This window comes from Zosterops lateralis (assembly GCF_965231275.1).
Source record: "Zosterops lateralis genome assembly, chromosome: 3".
In the NCBI taxonomy this organism is placed as follows: Eukaryota; Metazoa; Chordata; class Aves; order Passeriformes; family Zosteropidae; genus Zosterops; species Zosterops lateralis.
Genome location: NC_139764.1, coordinates 87,433,878 through 87,447,761, shown reverse-complemented (window position 1 = coordinate 87,447,761; position 13,884 = coordinate 87,433,878). Strand labels below are relative to the sequence as shown.

Sequence of the window (13,884 nt, the reverse complement as noted above, 5' to 3'; positions counted from 1 at the left end):
AAAAAAATCCTCAGTAACTAAAAACAATATTCAAACATCTTTAAAATAAAATTAGTCTTTTCCAAATTAATTCCATGGTCTGTATAGCAGTAGTGCTGTTGAATATATCTGATAGTATTATACATGTGTTTTATTGTCTAAATATTTACACTGAGTTCTGTAGGCACAGAAATGCACCAAAGCATTGTTCTCATTTTTGGAGTAAGTTTTAAATTGACAGCTCTGCATATGAAGATTTTCTTTTGATCCAGTGAAAAGTAGTCTACTCCAAGGTCACTGGTGATTTGCATCTCACATGTGCATCCATCTCTGCTTTGAAAATAAACTGGAAGCAGTGAAAATTACAACTGCCTGTATGGAAGGGATGGGAATGCTTTTTGCCAGAAGTACCAGAAATAATTTGTTTAAAAGACTATGTAAACATTTTTCAAGTTTGCTGAGTGCTTTGCCACCTGCCTTGTGTATGTAAAACCTGAAGAGAGCCACAGTAAAACAGCTCTTGAGGGAGAGTTTTGTTAAGTGTTTAACAAACGGCAAAAGTCTCCAGGATTTGTTCCTAGGATGCAAGTTAGTGTAATGGGAATAAATCCTGCCACTACAGGAATAAAGGATTTTACTTCTCCATTGCCTTCAGTCACTCTCCTTCCAACATTTGTGTTAGCTGAAAGTCCTCTGATTACTTGTTCCTTGTTTTACACTGAATCACTGCTCAGATCACAAAAGGCAGTGTGGACTGCTGAGGAACTGGCAGTACACCAGAAGCCCCAGAGAGAACAGGGTAAACCTTAAATATGGTCCCTTCTCCAGCATCACATGGCCATAAAAGGCCCTGCTTAGAGAAACTGGAAGAGAGGAATCTGGGGACAGCTCAAATGCCAGGTGGGCTTCATGAGCTGCCAGTTGGGAAGAGTTGCAGAAGCTCTGTTGCATTGGGCTGATCACTTGAGGGCTGAAGAGGATCAGCTGAAGAGGAGAGCAGGAACCTCACAAAGATGTTCACAGATGCTTAATAAAACATCTTCGGGTAACTCCCATGTACTTTAGTTATCTTTAAGTCACCCATAACTGACTTGACAGTGTTTTCATTGCTACTTGCTAAGTATGGTGATGTGGAAGCGCATGTGTGTTACCTAGTTTCAGGTCCTCGTGTCCTTTGCTCCATAACACACACCCCATCCTCACTTCCCTCTCCCCCCCCAAAATAGTTACTTGTTTCTGACTGGTACATGCTGAAGACTTGCATTCAGAGAATTTCCATGCAAGGAGGTGATGTTTTGTTACGTGCTTTTGAGCAATAGTAAAGTGAAAAAGGAAAATATAGGAATTAATTACTATTATTTTTATTTAATAATTTTACTTACATAGGAAGCCAGCAGTCAAATGAGAAATGTAGATGCCATCATACTTCATTGGTGTAAGCACATTAAAATAGAATTTGAATTTTTTTAATTGCTTCCTAAAGCAGAATATAACACAGCTTTATGAAAAGGAATTGATTTTTTTTTTTTTTTTGTATTTATGTATGAACAGCTCTATTTACTTTTGAGACTATCAGTTAATGAAAAATATATTTGCAGAAATTTGGTTTACTGTGACCAAAATCTCTGTTCTCATAAAACTTTGAAATGTCATTTAGGGGCATATAAACCAGAAAGGTATAGGTAAAGTAGAACAGTTCTTGGACTTTTTTGGGTCTTAAGAATTGAAATTACTTGCAGGCAGACTGCCACATTCCAGTTACAGATCATTAAAGCCAAAAGTTTTCATGTAGCCAAATAGAGGAGGCCTCTGCTCGAGAAAACCAGGAGGCTTGTTTTCTCTCTCTAAAATGTGTTTTTTTGCTCTTAAAATCATTGTTTCAGTGTAATATTTTAGGAGACTTAAGAGAGGCTTGAATTCTACCCTCTTACATATATACATACAGGATGGACACAGAGGGGAGGGAGAATAACTTTATTACCTAATTACACTCTTTGTTGGCTTAACAAATAATTATACCTGTTACATTTTTTAAAATTCTCATTACAATGAATGTGCTTTTTGCCTCAAACACACCTTTTCTTTCCCCACCAATTTCAGTTTTTAGACTTGACCTTAATATTATAAAAGAAACATTCTAATAAAATTCAAGAGTTGGATAAACAGGTAACAGTTGTCTGTTCTCATAAAACAACAAACAACACTTGAATGATGGTTGGCTTTATAAGCTAATCACTACCTCTTCGTTTACAAAACTATTTCCAGCACAATAAAAAAAACAACCCTGTAGACTTTCCCATTATTTTATAGTAAATGCTAGAGTATACATAAATAATTATAGGTGGAAAACAATTGATCATATTTTATATGTATATGCTATTAATACTCCACATAGGTTTGCCCCTTATTACCTGTTAAGTGCTTTCCTATGTTGGTTGCTGAGTCATACACTGCCAACTAACACAATAAACAGGAGGTAAAGGAATTTTATCCTTTTTGAAACAGTCTTAGACAGATTTTTTCAATTAATTTCCAGAATTTCCATCATGAATGTTGTATCCTTCTGCTTTCATTAGCTGAATCTTTTTAGAATCTTGGAAGAGCACAACATCTTTAATTTTACCAAAGAATTCTTTCTGAAAAAGCCCTGTAGTGACTATATTGACTTCCCTGCCAATTTCAAATCCACCAAAGTAACAAATGCCACCGTAGTTTAAAGCAGTGTATTTCCTTTGTGGGTCAATATCTTCAAAAAGGATTAGTTCCTCATCAAGATAAACCTTAATACAAGTTTGGTTTTGAACTACAGTAATGAAATGCCATCTTCCATCAGAACAGGTGAAGTATTTGCTGCGCATTAGAGGAACAGAGATTCTTTCTCCAAGATTAATCACAACTTTTAATGTTCCATTGGCAAGACCAATGGCAAGGAAGTCATTATCTTCATCTTCACTTTTTCCCATCCATGCTATTAAGCCTTCAGTTTGATTGGTAGTAAAATTTAAAGAAAGGCGGCTGTACTGGAGATCTCTTTTTCCATAAAAAGGATCAGTATATTTAATGTAGGAGTTACCAACAAACTTTGCTATATAAAATTTGATTTTGTTATCGCAGTACTTACCTGTCCAACCTAGTGTACATGAACAGGTATATGAAAGTGAAGAAAGCTGAGGAATACAGAGTGCATGAGACCCACACATGTTTTGTGAACAGTAAATAGATTGTTCACACGTGGTCCCTGTCCACTCTCTTGGGCAAGAACAAGAAAAGCCCAAGTTTTCAACGTGACATGTTCCATTATTTTTGCACACAGCATAACCACAATCTGTTCCATCACAGTCACCAATGTTAGCTCCACCTTTGGAGTCAGTCACGGTAAGATTCAGTTCCCTGTTGTTTATAACAATTTCTCGAATACAACCAGTGAAACCTGTGGGTTCATTTTCTATTGCCATTGGGTTAACAAGGTTTAAGGAGGATACCCCTCCAACAAAAAAATCCGTGTGGGTGTCTAGTGCTTTCATTCCAGGACTAGCTTTTTGAGTAACATTGATACCATCCAGGTCCAGGTAGCCTTCATTACCAACTCTTCCTGCATTGAGTGTGTGCCATGTATTTCCATTTGCATGAACCTTCTGAAGGGTCTGTAGGATGACTGTTCTGTCTCCAAGGTTGTAGCGTAACTGTATAAATCCATTTACTAATGATACACATAGAAAGTCACCTGTAAAAAACAGTATAAAATAATTTTAATTTTTAGAGGGGATGCACTGAAGAACAACATATCAATGATTCTGATGCTTTTATACCTGCATTTCCTTGTACCATCATTATATCTAAATCACACAAAAGGAAATGTTCCCTGATGAGGTGCTCTTAGCCTTTTTATTTTTTTTTTTCATTGTTGGAAACTGAGCTCATGTTTGCCTCAAAGTAAAAAGTCCAACCGTCTGAAAAGCTCTGCTTTTTTGCAGAGACTTGATAACTGGTAGGAGGAAACAGGATCACTTTGGCATCCAGGACATGTGAGTCATCGTTCCCATGGAAAAGAGTAAAGTTTTGGCCAAGTTACAAAGGCAAAAATACTCTCAACTTCATAATGTTGAATAAAGGATTGCTGGAGTTGTGTCTGCACCAGACATACTCTGCTTTCCCTGAAGGCTCCTTTTCACAGCAAGGATGTTTTGAGTTTAATAATCTGACAGCTGTAGGAACAGATATGCTTTTTATTGCATTGTTCTTCTAGAGGCCATCATGACAGGACGTATTCGAAGTGAGTTCTCTCTTCTTGTACTATCAGTGTTTCTGGCTTTACGGGCAGTGTAAAAGGAGAGAGAGTACCACTTGAAATTGTACTTTCAAGTATGAAGAAGAAAAACTGAGAAAGGTTAGGAAATGGGAGCTGGAGGAGTTTGGGAGAGCCTAATAGGGGAAGGTGACAGGGAAGCAGAAGAGGACAGCAGAAAAGTCTAGAAATTAAAGTTCTCAAATTTTGTGAGGTTTGCCTGTGCAATTTAACTTTTATATCTTACTTTTGGAAATAATAGGCATCAGGTTGTTATGAATTAAACTGGTAAATATGTCTATTAAATTTAAATGCAAGCTTTCCTAATAGTTACCAGTCCAGTTTCCTTAAAGATTCAGCATTCCTAAGAGTGGGCCTGTGAGTAGAATAATGAAGTTTGTTTTCAGGTGTGTTTAATTTTTGAGCATTTCTAATCCTGGAATTACATTGCCTGTAGTGAAATTAAATGGCTTAATTTACTGGAGGCTTGTGAAAGTTGCTAAAATTAGACCTCCCTAGTCAAGACATGTTCAGGTTGCCATTTAGGCAGGATGGAGAGGTTTCAGTTGTATTAGTGGCTGTAGAGCACATACTTCATGCTTCACCTTCCCTGCTTCAGATAGCCATGGAAATAACAAGAGAACAGCTCTTCCTTCTTTCAGCGCTGGTGATGGCAGAGCACTTCCTTTTAGCTTGCTATTTCCAGTTGTGATGAACTGGTGTACTTCTCTGTATTTAGTGTTCTTTTTGAGGACCTTGCTTTTGTTTGTTTGTTTGTTTTCCAGAAAATTAGTATAATTCCCTTCACTTGTAATTTCTCCTGCTTAGTGATGTGGCTTTAAGTGTGCCTGATTTTCCAGTGCATAGTCTGAATGCACTCATCTTGCTTTGTTTCAGCAATGTATATAACCTGCTTGTCTTTTATCAGGCCCTCAATCCTAGGGTAAGAAAGGAGCATGAGGAGAAGTTTCTGAACTAGCACTTTGGCAGCCTTCAATCCCCTCTCCTACCTTGCAGGCTTGCATAAGGACACAAGTACTCATACTTTGCTGTCTAGGAAGGAGGAGAACATCTGACCAGGGTTGCTATTGAATCTGACCTGTAATCAAGACCTGGAGAAACTGGCAGTTATCCAAGACTTCCTGGCCTGCAGGGGAGGGGTTTTGTGGCTTTGTGAATTTGACAACGATCTTCTTTTGGAATCTTACTTAGTTTTTCTCAAAAGAACAAACCTGTGTTAACCGAATCTGCTGTCTACAGTGTTAAGAGGCTATCCCTGAGTACTCTGTTCTGACACAAATTTGAAGCCTCACTTCAAATTTGAGTAACTGCTTCTGCTACTTTTGAACAAAAAGAATTACACTTTCCAATTTCAACTCACCCTGAGGCTCTTGAGGTACTTTCTTACTCCTCTGGTTAGATCCTCTCTTTTCACAGGTGATTTGCCATTTTAGTCTTTGGCAAGAAGAGTAGTGTTGAGACAAATTTTAGGATCTGAAAGTTGATCCTAGGGTGCAATCAGTATTTCTGCATGAAGTTTATTAGTTAATAGGTTATACTAGGGACACCTGGCTGAAAACATCTTAGGACTGTCATGTATAGTTTTGTGTGTTCACTGTCCAAGAAATTTCCTATAAAGTGAAGGAAAATGAAGGGCTTGTCTTTGATCTTTTTCAGTTTAGCAACCAGTAATGTTTTAAACAAGAGATCTCCATCTGCCCTTTGTCTGAGGGCCAGATTGCACAGCTGGAGCCCGTGCAGGTCAATGTCATCATAGGAATTGTATCACCAGTTTAGACAAATAGCATTCTTGCCACTGATGCTCTTTTCTCAGCAGTCTCTGTATAGGAGATTATGAAGCAAGGTTGTTTTTCACTATTTCAGTTTGATCATTGCTCAGACCTGTCTCATTTAACCTGTTGCCAGAGACCTTTCTGAGGAAATTTACTTTCATTAAGCAGGAAGGAGGTAACATCCTTTGTTTTTCCAGCACTAGACTGTATAGCTGGTCCCTGCTTTCTCAAAAATTTGATTTATGCGCAGGACACACAGCTTTGCTTCTGGCATTTTAGATTAGCATCTCATCTAATATGGGCTATTCATCTCCATCAGTGGTGTCACAAAAAAAAGCAGAAATACTCCTGAGACAGGCACTCACAGTTGTTTTTTTGTTGCACATGCAAGTCTTTGCCCAACCTATTGGATGCAAGAAACTGTAAGGCAATCTCTGTCAGCAAGGTTGAATCTTTAGGTTGTTGTAGCTTAGCTGGGCCTTGAAACTGCAGCATGTCAAGATCCTGGGCATTGAACAAAATTATTAACAACATTCGGTTCTGTTCTGATGCACCTTCCTGCCCCTGTCATATTCCACTGTTTCACTAAAACAGTGATTTTTTTATAGCCCAAATGCTAAAAGATTGTTATCTTCTCAAAGGAAGGGAATTTTGTAGCAGGTATTGTAGCCTTAAGGAAGGACTCGTTCTGGAGATAAAACAGCACTTCTACTTGCAAATCCTAGTTCAGGGTTTTCACCAGGTGACTGAAAGTTGAAGTTGCTCTGCCTCAGAGTGGATTGTCTCTATTCCACATTAGAAACAGAACTCTAAAGCAGGGGTGAATTTTTCTTTGTAATTTTATTTTCATGTTTTTCTTATGTGCAGAAGCCTCACCTGCTCCCATATCAGATGTCAGAATTCCCAGAAGGCTAGTTAGCCCAGTGTTTTGAGCAGTCAGTTCCTAAAACTAGGAGATAATTAAAAGTCTCCTAAAAGTGCATCCAAATTCTACTGTGAGATCTGGATTATCTGTAATAGTATCTTCTTATATGACTTCTTATGATGAATTTTGATTGCATCACAAAATTTTTCAGCTTGCTATGACTATGAATTTTTATGTAAGTCTCTTCAACAAATTGGTTACAGTCTCACAATCAAATTTTAAATTCTTCCTTGTGGCCAAGGAAGCTGATGCACTGTGGTGTCCACCTGAGAGGAAACCTAACTGACTAGCAGTTATCCTTCACGTGCCTCCTGAGCATTTCCAGTAACCAGAAAAAGGCCCAAGGCCAAGGAGAGAATACAGGGAAGAGAAGGGAGGGCTATAAAGGGGTAAAATGAGGGAATGAAGAACAGAGATGAGCCTTATTCCCACCCTCTGCAACTTCTGCTGTTAATTGCCGGCTGGTAATATGTCAATATGGTTGAAACTGCCTTCCTTTAAATTTGTTAACTTTGTCTTTCCCTTATCTGAGTGTGTGCATGCAGTTAGGTACCAGCTAGCTGATGGGGTAAAGGAGCTTGTTGCAGCTGTTATAACTTGATCTTTACCTAGGGATGGCCATGGCCAGTGCTCCTAATGTGCACCTAAAGGAGCTACCCATGGATATGCTTTCATGGATTATTATAATTTATTCTGTTCCATGTGTGGAGTTTCATGTCACAGCTCATGCACAACTGAAAACTGGTGTCAAGTCAAGCCTGTAGATTTCTCAAACCATGTGAAAGATCAATGTGCCCACAGGTAGAATCCAGCTTCAGTTTGGAGCACCATCCTGTAGCAGGAAGGGCATAGCTGGGATCCAGAGAAACCTTGCAGGCAGTGATGCCCATGGATCTACAAGGGGTGGGCAAATCTAATTCATAGATTGGACCATTCAGCCTCACCTCTCCAAAATGTGTTTCTTCTTTGTGAAGAAACTTAGTGTGATTCCTTTGGTCACCACTGTCACCCTGGCACATTTTGGTAGCTGGAAGGAGCCAACTTCCTTGAACAAGCCTCAATTTGCCAGTCTTTTTTCTTTTGCTTGCCAGTGTCAAATGGATAAAAATAACACTTCATATGCAACAGATTTCAAGATAGTGGAGATGTCTGTTCTGTCACGCTGGCAGTTCTGCTTCCTACACTGCTGATTTAGTCCATACAAATGATTCCAAAACTAGTAACAAAGCAGAAACTATGTCCCTGTCAGCTAAGGAAATAGAACTGCAAGGAGAAAAGACTTAAGTTAACCACTCAAGTTCTTATTTTAAATGTGAGTAGATGATCGGTTTCTTTCTGATTAGGAAAATAATACTCCTGTCTTTTAGGTATTTAGAAGTTCTGAATATTTCCAGAAGATTTTAGTCCAGTTCCATGATTCAGTTTTCATCATAAGCAAGGTTTTAGAAAATCATGCAGACATCACTTACTTGTACTGGTGTTGTCTTATTTTCATGTTATAGATTTATAAACTGAAATGCCTTAAATATCAGAAGTTAAAGTTTTTAGGTTTTTCAGACCAGGTAAGTAACAATCTGGCTAAAGAGAGGCAGAGAACTGCTGTTGAAATGTTGAGTGTTAAATTTAGCATGAGTCACCACATTCTGTTTATTGACCTAACTACATTCTTAGTCACCTAGCATGACTGTTCGTTCTCATCTCTTCAGGGAGCAAATCTTTCCATCACCCTGGCCTGAACTCTGGAATGATGCAGGCAATCTGTGGCATATTCCACTTCTGCTAACAAATGTAAACCTTCAGTAAGGATATGACTCAACAAAAATGCAAGGCTCCTTTTAAACTGTCTTTTACCTAGAGTGCCAAGGCCTCCAAGTATATAGAGTGATTGCTGTGTAAATGGACTGAATTATATACATTGTTCAAGCACTTGGTGGGCATCCAGCAAGTCCTGAATTAAAGGGTGTTTAATCATTAGGAGTCTCACGCTTTCATTGGTAAAAATAGGATACACTGCCCTTGAGAAATTGTGAAGTGAGCTGACCTTCTACAAATAGTGTGCTGGACTCCACATGAGTTCCATACTGTTTGCAGAGACCTTGCCCAGAAGCAGTGCATAGAACAAGTAGTCAAAGATGGGAAGAAAGTCTCTTGTCATTCTATCTTCGAGTTTCTGAAGTCAACTCACTCGTTGGGTTGAGTTTTATCCCCAACTTATTATTAATATTGCTAGCCACATAAATTTTGTCAATCTTCAGAAATTATTTTCTTAGGGCCTGCAGAAATCAGTAGTGTCATACCTAAAGTCATGATGCACATTCAGAAATCATTGACAAAGCAACAAAATGGATGACTGGCAATTACAGGAAATTAGGCTAATTGATTCACAGGATGTTTTCCATTTTATGCCAGTTTGTGCGGTGTTTAAATGTGTGTACTGGAGAAGTTATATTTTTAGAGGAATAGAAGCTGGTACCAGCAGATCAATTTCAAAGTAAGGAGACTTGCCCTTTCTAGAAAGTTCCTGTCATGTTATTTGGAAAGAACAAAGCTGGAAGAAAACGTTTCAACAAAAGTCTCATTTTTTTTCTTCACCTGCTAAAGATGTGATTTTATTTTTGATGATGGGAGGATTATTGTGTGGGACATATTCCTGAAGGAAAAGTCCCAGTGTAGTGTTTGTGTAGGTGACAAACCAAGCTGATACATAACTGTGCTACTCAATATCATTGCTAAATTAGCTGCATAGTCAGCTCAAATCTTTAAAAAAAACATCATTGCCTAGTGAGGAAAAAAAAAATTCTAATTATTTCTTACTAAAAAGGAATTTTAGAAACAAAATTCTGTGATTTCAGCAATTAATTTATTAAATCTTACATAACTGTCTAGAAGAAGAAGCTTGAAGTGCTTTCTAAACTAATTTTCAACAGAAAGCTCTATCTCATCTGCTGGCTGCTAAGAATACTTCTAAGTCTTTCATCAATCTAATTCTGGCCTGGATTTGACAGGATTATATGAAGACAAAAATAAAAAGCCAGGCGATTAGCTTTTCCTGAATCTTTCAAAACTTGAGCACAGTGAAAGTGGAAGTAAGAAATTTGTAAATAAATCTCTCTATATAAGAGGAATTTTATTTTAAAATGGAATTGCTATGATTCTAGAGAGTGATTGAAAGAAAATATTATTTCCTGTGCAAACTAAACACTCAGGAATGGCAAGAGAATGAGGGCATGCTTGGACTACACCACTCCTGGCCCGAGTTAAACATACTTAGCACTCTTTGATGCTTCCAAAGAGGTGTTTAATTTCATTATATGCTTTCTGCTTCCATGACCTCTGACCTATTCTTTTTGAGAGAGATCCTTTTTTTCTCCTATTTTTCGTGGCCCATGTAATGCTTTAGTTTATGCAAGAGAGAACAATTCACCAAGAATCTCAGACTTTGGCCTGTAAGTGATAGAGCTGTAAAAGATTCATTGTAGAAGACAGAGCTCTTTGCTAATACATGTATTTTTATTACAGATACTTCATATATTTTTCTTTGAAGCTTCTCTGTATGTGGTCGCAATTAGAATAAGGCAAACAGGAGGTGTCAGCAGTGTATGATGCATTATCAACCTGCTGAGACATCTGTGTACACAGTAAGGTGCTGGTACATTGGGCATATGTGTGTTTATATGAATTTGTGGCTGAGTATGTTTATTGAAATATCTTAGAGCTTTCAACTTTGAACAAAGGAATGTAAAGAATACATGATCAATTTTTTTGTTTTTGTCATATAATGCATCATTTTTGCATAACCTGCTCAATACAAGTGAAAAATTTGCTCTAAGATGATGATCGGGATGACACATAATGGTTCTGTTTAAAAATCTGCGATCACCATTTAAATGCAATTGAGCAGGTTAATAAAGTAATTACAAAAAATGTACACCTTAAAGACTAAATTTTAGAATGTACTTACACTATCAAAGTATGTTTTCTTGATATTAAGTTTTAGGAATGTTAACTTACCAAAGTTTAAAATACTTCTATAAATATTTTATTTAGATTTATTTGTCACTGCATATCTGGGAAATGCAGAACTTGCATGTTTTTACATGCTGCACCAGCACACTTTTCAACATTATATCATAAAAAGCTACACTTCTGAGAAGCTTCTGTTCACTTTCCCTTAACATGTTTGATCAGTTTTTATATTGCTTTGATTTTGGTAATTTAAAACACTGGGCCAGCTCTCCAAAGTAAGAATCTTAGTGTAAAGTCTAAAAAGCTGGCTGTGGTCACTTCCAGGGGAAAGTGCTTTCCTGAACCATAAAATAAGTTCATTCAGTACTTGGTGGCTTTGGACTATCTAAAACGTTGGTTTTGCATGGTTTTTTTTCTTATGAACTTGATTATTCACAGTTCAAATCAACTGTACAATACAGTTCTGGTGTCCCCAGAGTAAGAAGGACATGTAATTATTTGAGCTAGTCCAGAGGAAAACCATTATGTTGATAAGAGGACTGGAGAACCTCCCCTACAAAGATAGGCTGAGAACCTTGGGACTGTTCAACCTGTAGAGGAGAAGGGTGGGGACCTTACAGCAACCTTTCAGTGTCTGGAGAGGGCTACAAGGAAGCCAGAGAGGGCCTTTGTCAGGAACTACAGCACAATGAGTAATGTATACAAATTGAAAGAGAGGAAATTTAGGTTAGATGTTAGGAAGACATATTTTACTATGAGGGTGGTTAGACACTGGAACAAGTTGCCCAGGGAGGCTGTGGATGCCCCACACCTGGCAGTGTTCAGGGCCAGGTTGGATAAGGCCTTAAGCAGCCTGGTCTAGTGGAAAGTGTCCTTGCCCATGGCAGGGGACTTGGGACTAGATGATGTTAAGGTCCCTTCCAATCCCCTAACATTCTATGATCTGTGATAAAACCCAGCCATCATGGGCAATGAGTTACAGAGACTGAATTCCTGAATCACCCCAGTGAACTCCCGTTCTTTTTCACAAAAGTACCTGGCTGTATGATAGCAGCAAGCTGGAATCCCCTTACCTGACTGAGTACCCAAATGCTGAGCAGTGTAGAACAGGATACCATCTGGAGAGAGAGGCTGGAACTGCAGTTTAATATGGGTCTTATGCCGGATATAAAAGGGTGCAAATGACATCCATGATGATTCATTATTTCTGAAGGATGCATCACTAATGGAAATATCTGAAAAATACAAGAGGAAATGTCTTCTGAAAGATATTTTTAGAGGACTGCGTTATTATGGAACTAGTTATCTTGTATAGTATTTAAATGCTGTACATAATACTTCCAATTCTTCTGTTTTCACAGAATAAAAATAACCTAGATACAAAATAAAACTTAGATAATAGGAAATCAATGCTATTGTCTTCTGGGTGCCTTATTTTCCTCAACAATCAAGGCTGCAGTTCTAATGCAAAATAATTGCGATCTTGTTAGCATAAATTTTCAAATATATAAGTGTAAATTTCACATTGTTTAAAAATTGAAATGCAAAATAGTGTTGCAGGAGTCAAATAAACATTTATTTTCTCACCATGATGATAATCCTAGTGGAGGATTTGTAATGAGCTGCTTTTTGTATCATAAGAATGTACTTTTTAAGTGGGAAGTGTTCATTAATTGTTGCTGAAATTTGTTTTTAGGGTGATTATATTGAGATGTTTGATAATTCAAATCATCCTATCCTATAGTGGAAGAGAACACTCACACAATTACAGTTAGGATACAATGTACACTTTTGAGCTATAGACAATCATTCTGCCTTACCTCTTCTCTCAGTGCTGATTGTTCATATACCACTTACAAAATCAGGCTGGTTCAACTGCCTTCAGTCAACTGATAAATTATTATACTTTTCTGTAATGTTTGTGTGACTTGAAAAAAATTCCAGTTTTTCCCACTGTAACAACATTGCATATTTGAGATATAATTATCATAGAATTAAAGAATGACAGAATGGGTTGGCCTGGAAGGGACCTTAAAGATCATCCAAGTCCAACTCCCCTGCTATGTCCAGGGGCATCTTCCACTAGATCAGCTTGCTCAGGGCTCAGTCCAGCCTGGTCTTGGGCACTTTCAGAGATGGGGCATCCACAACTTCCCTGGGCAACCTGTTCCAGTATTTCACTAGTCTCAAAGATTTTTTTACTAATATCTAATCTCAACCTGCTCTCTTTTCAGCTTGAAGCCATTCCTCCTTGTCCTGTAAGTATATGATCTTGTAAGTAATCTCTCTAATCATGTTAGTTATTAGCTAATTCATGATCATGTAGTTGTTTGTTAGTATTTGTGCATTCTCTGGAATAAATCAAGCTCGTTAGATGTGCAGGGTGTATTTATAACTGTGTGTGATAAACAGTTTTTACTATTTAAACAGCAGTATTAAATGCCTAAGCTGTAAGTGTTCCCTTCTCACTTCTGCATTTCCCAGCTGAAGCTGTGCTGTTTCCCTTCTAAGAGACCATCATCTTTTCTCATTTTGGTGCTCCTAATTTCATTGTTTTATAGTAACTTGCTCTCAGTCAAATATACCTACAGGACGTCTTTGAAGCGCATTCTTTTGTGATACCTTTTGCCATCTTTCCACACTCAAGTTTTCTGCACAGCATCTGCTGGTGAACCCACTCACCACCCAGCTGCACCTTGTGCTGCCTATCACAGATGGGTCTCAGTTATTAGGCTGGAATACAGCCAGCATGCTGCAAGCTCTTGTGATTTGTCTATTTGTCACACCACCTCCCTCAGAACAGGGCTCAAGGTGTCCCTGGTGGACAGTGTCCAGCAGGCAGATGCATCACTATAGAGGATCCAGATCTCTCACCTATTATCAGCATAACCTGACCTGAGGATACCTCTTGAATGGGCAGTAACTGCATAGCTGAC

At 38.1% G+C, this 13,884-nt stretch overlaps 1 protein-coding gene across 1 annotated transcript in view; it reads right to left on the bottom strand.

Annotated features, from left to right (window-relative positions):
* Positions 1–2,504: 2,504 nt before the first annotated feature.
* EYS (eyes shut homolog) overlaps positions 2,505–13,884 on the bottom strand; it is a gene marked incomplete at both ends in the record, with an annotated part of 727,941 nt that continues 716,561 nt past the window's right edge. The window contains 2 exons of the mRNA XM_083857640.1: positions 2,505–3,703; positions 12,022–12,183. Of these exons, the coding sequence (XP_083713766.1) occupies positions 2,505–3,703; positions 12,022–12,183 (1,361 nt within the window). The remainder of the gene's footprint in view (positions 3,704–12,021; positions 12,184–13,884) is intronic.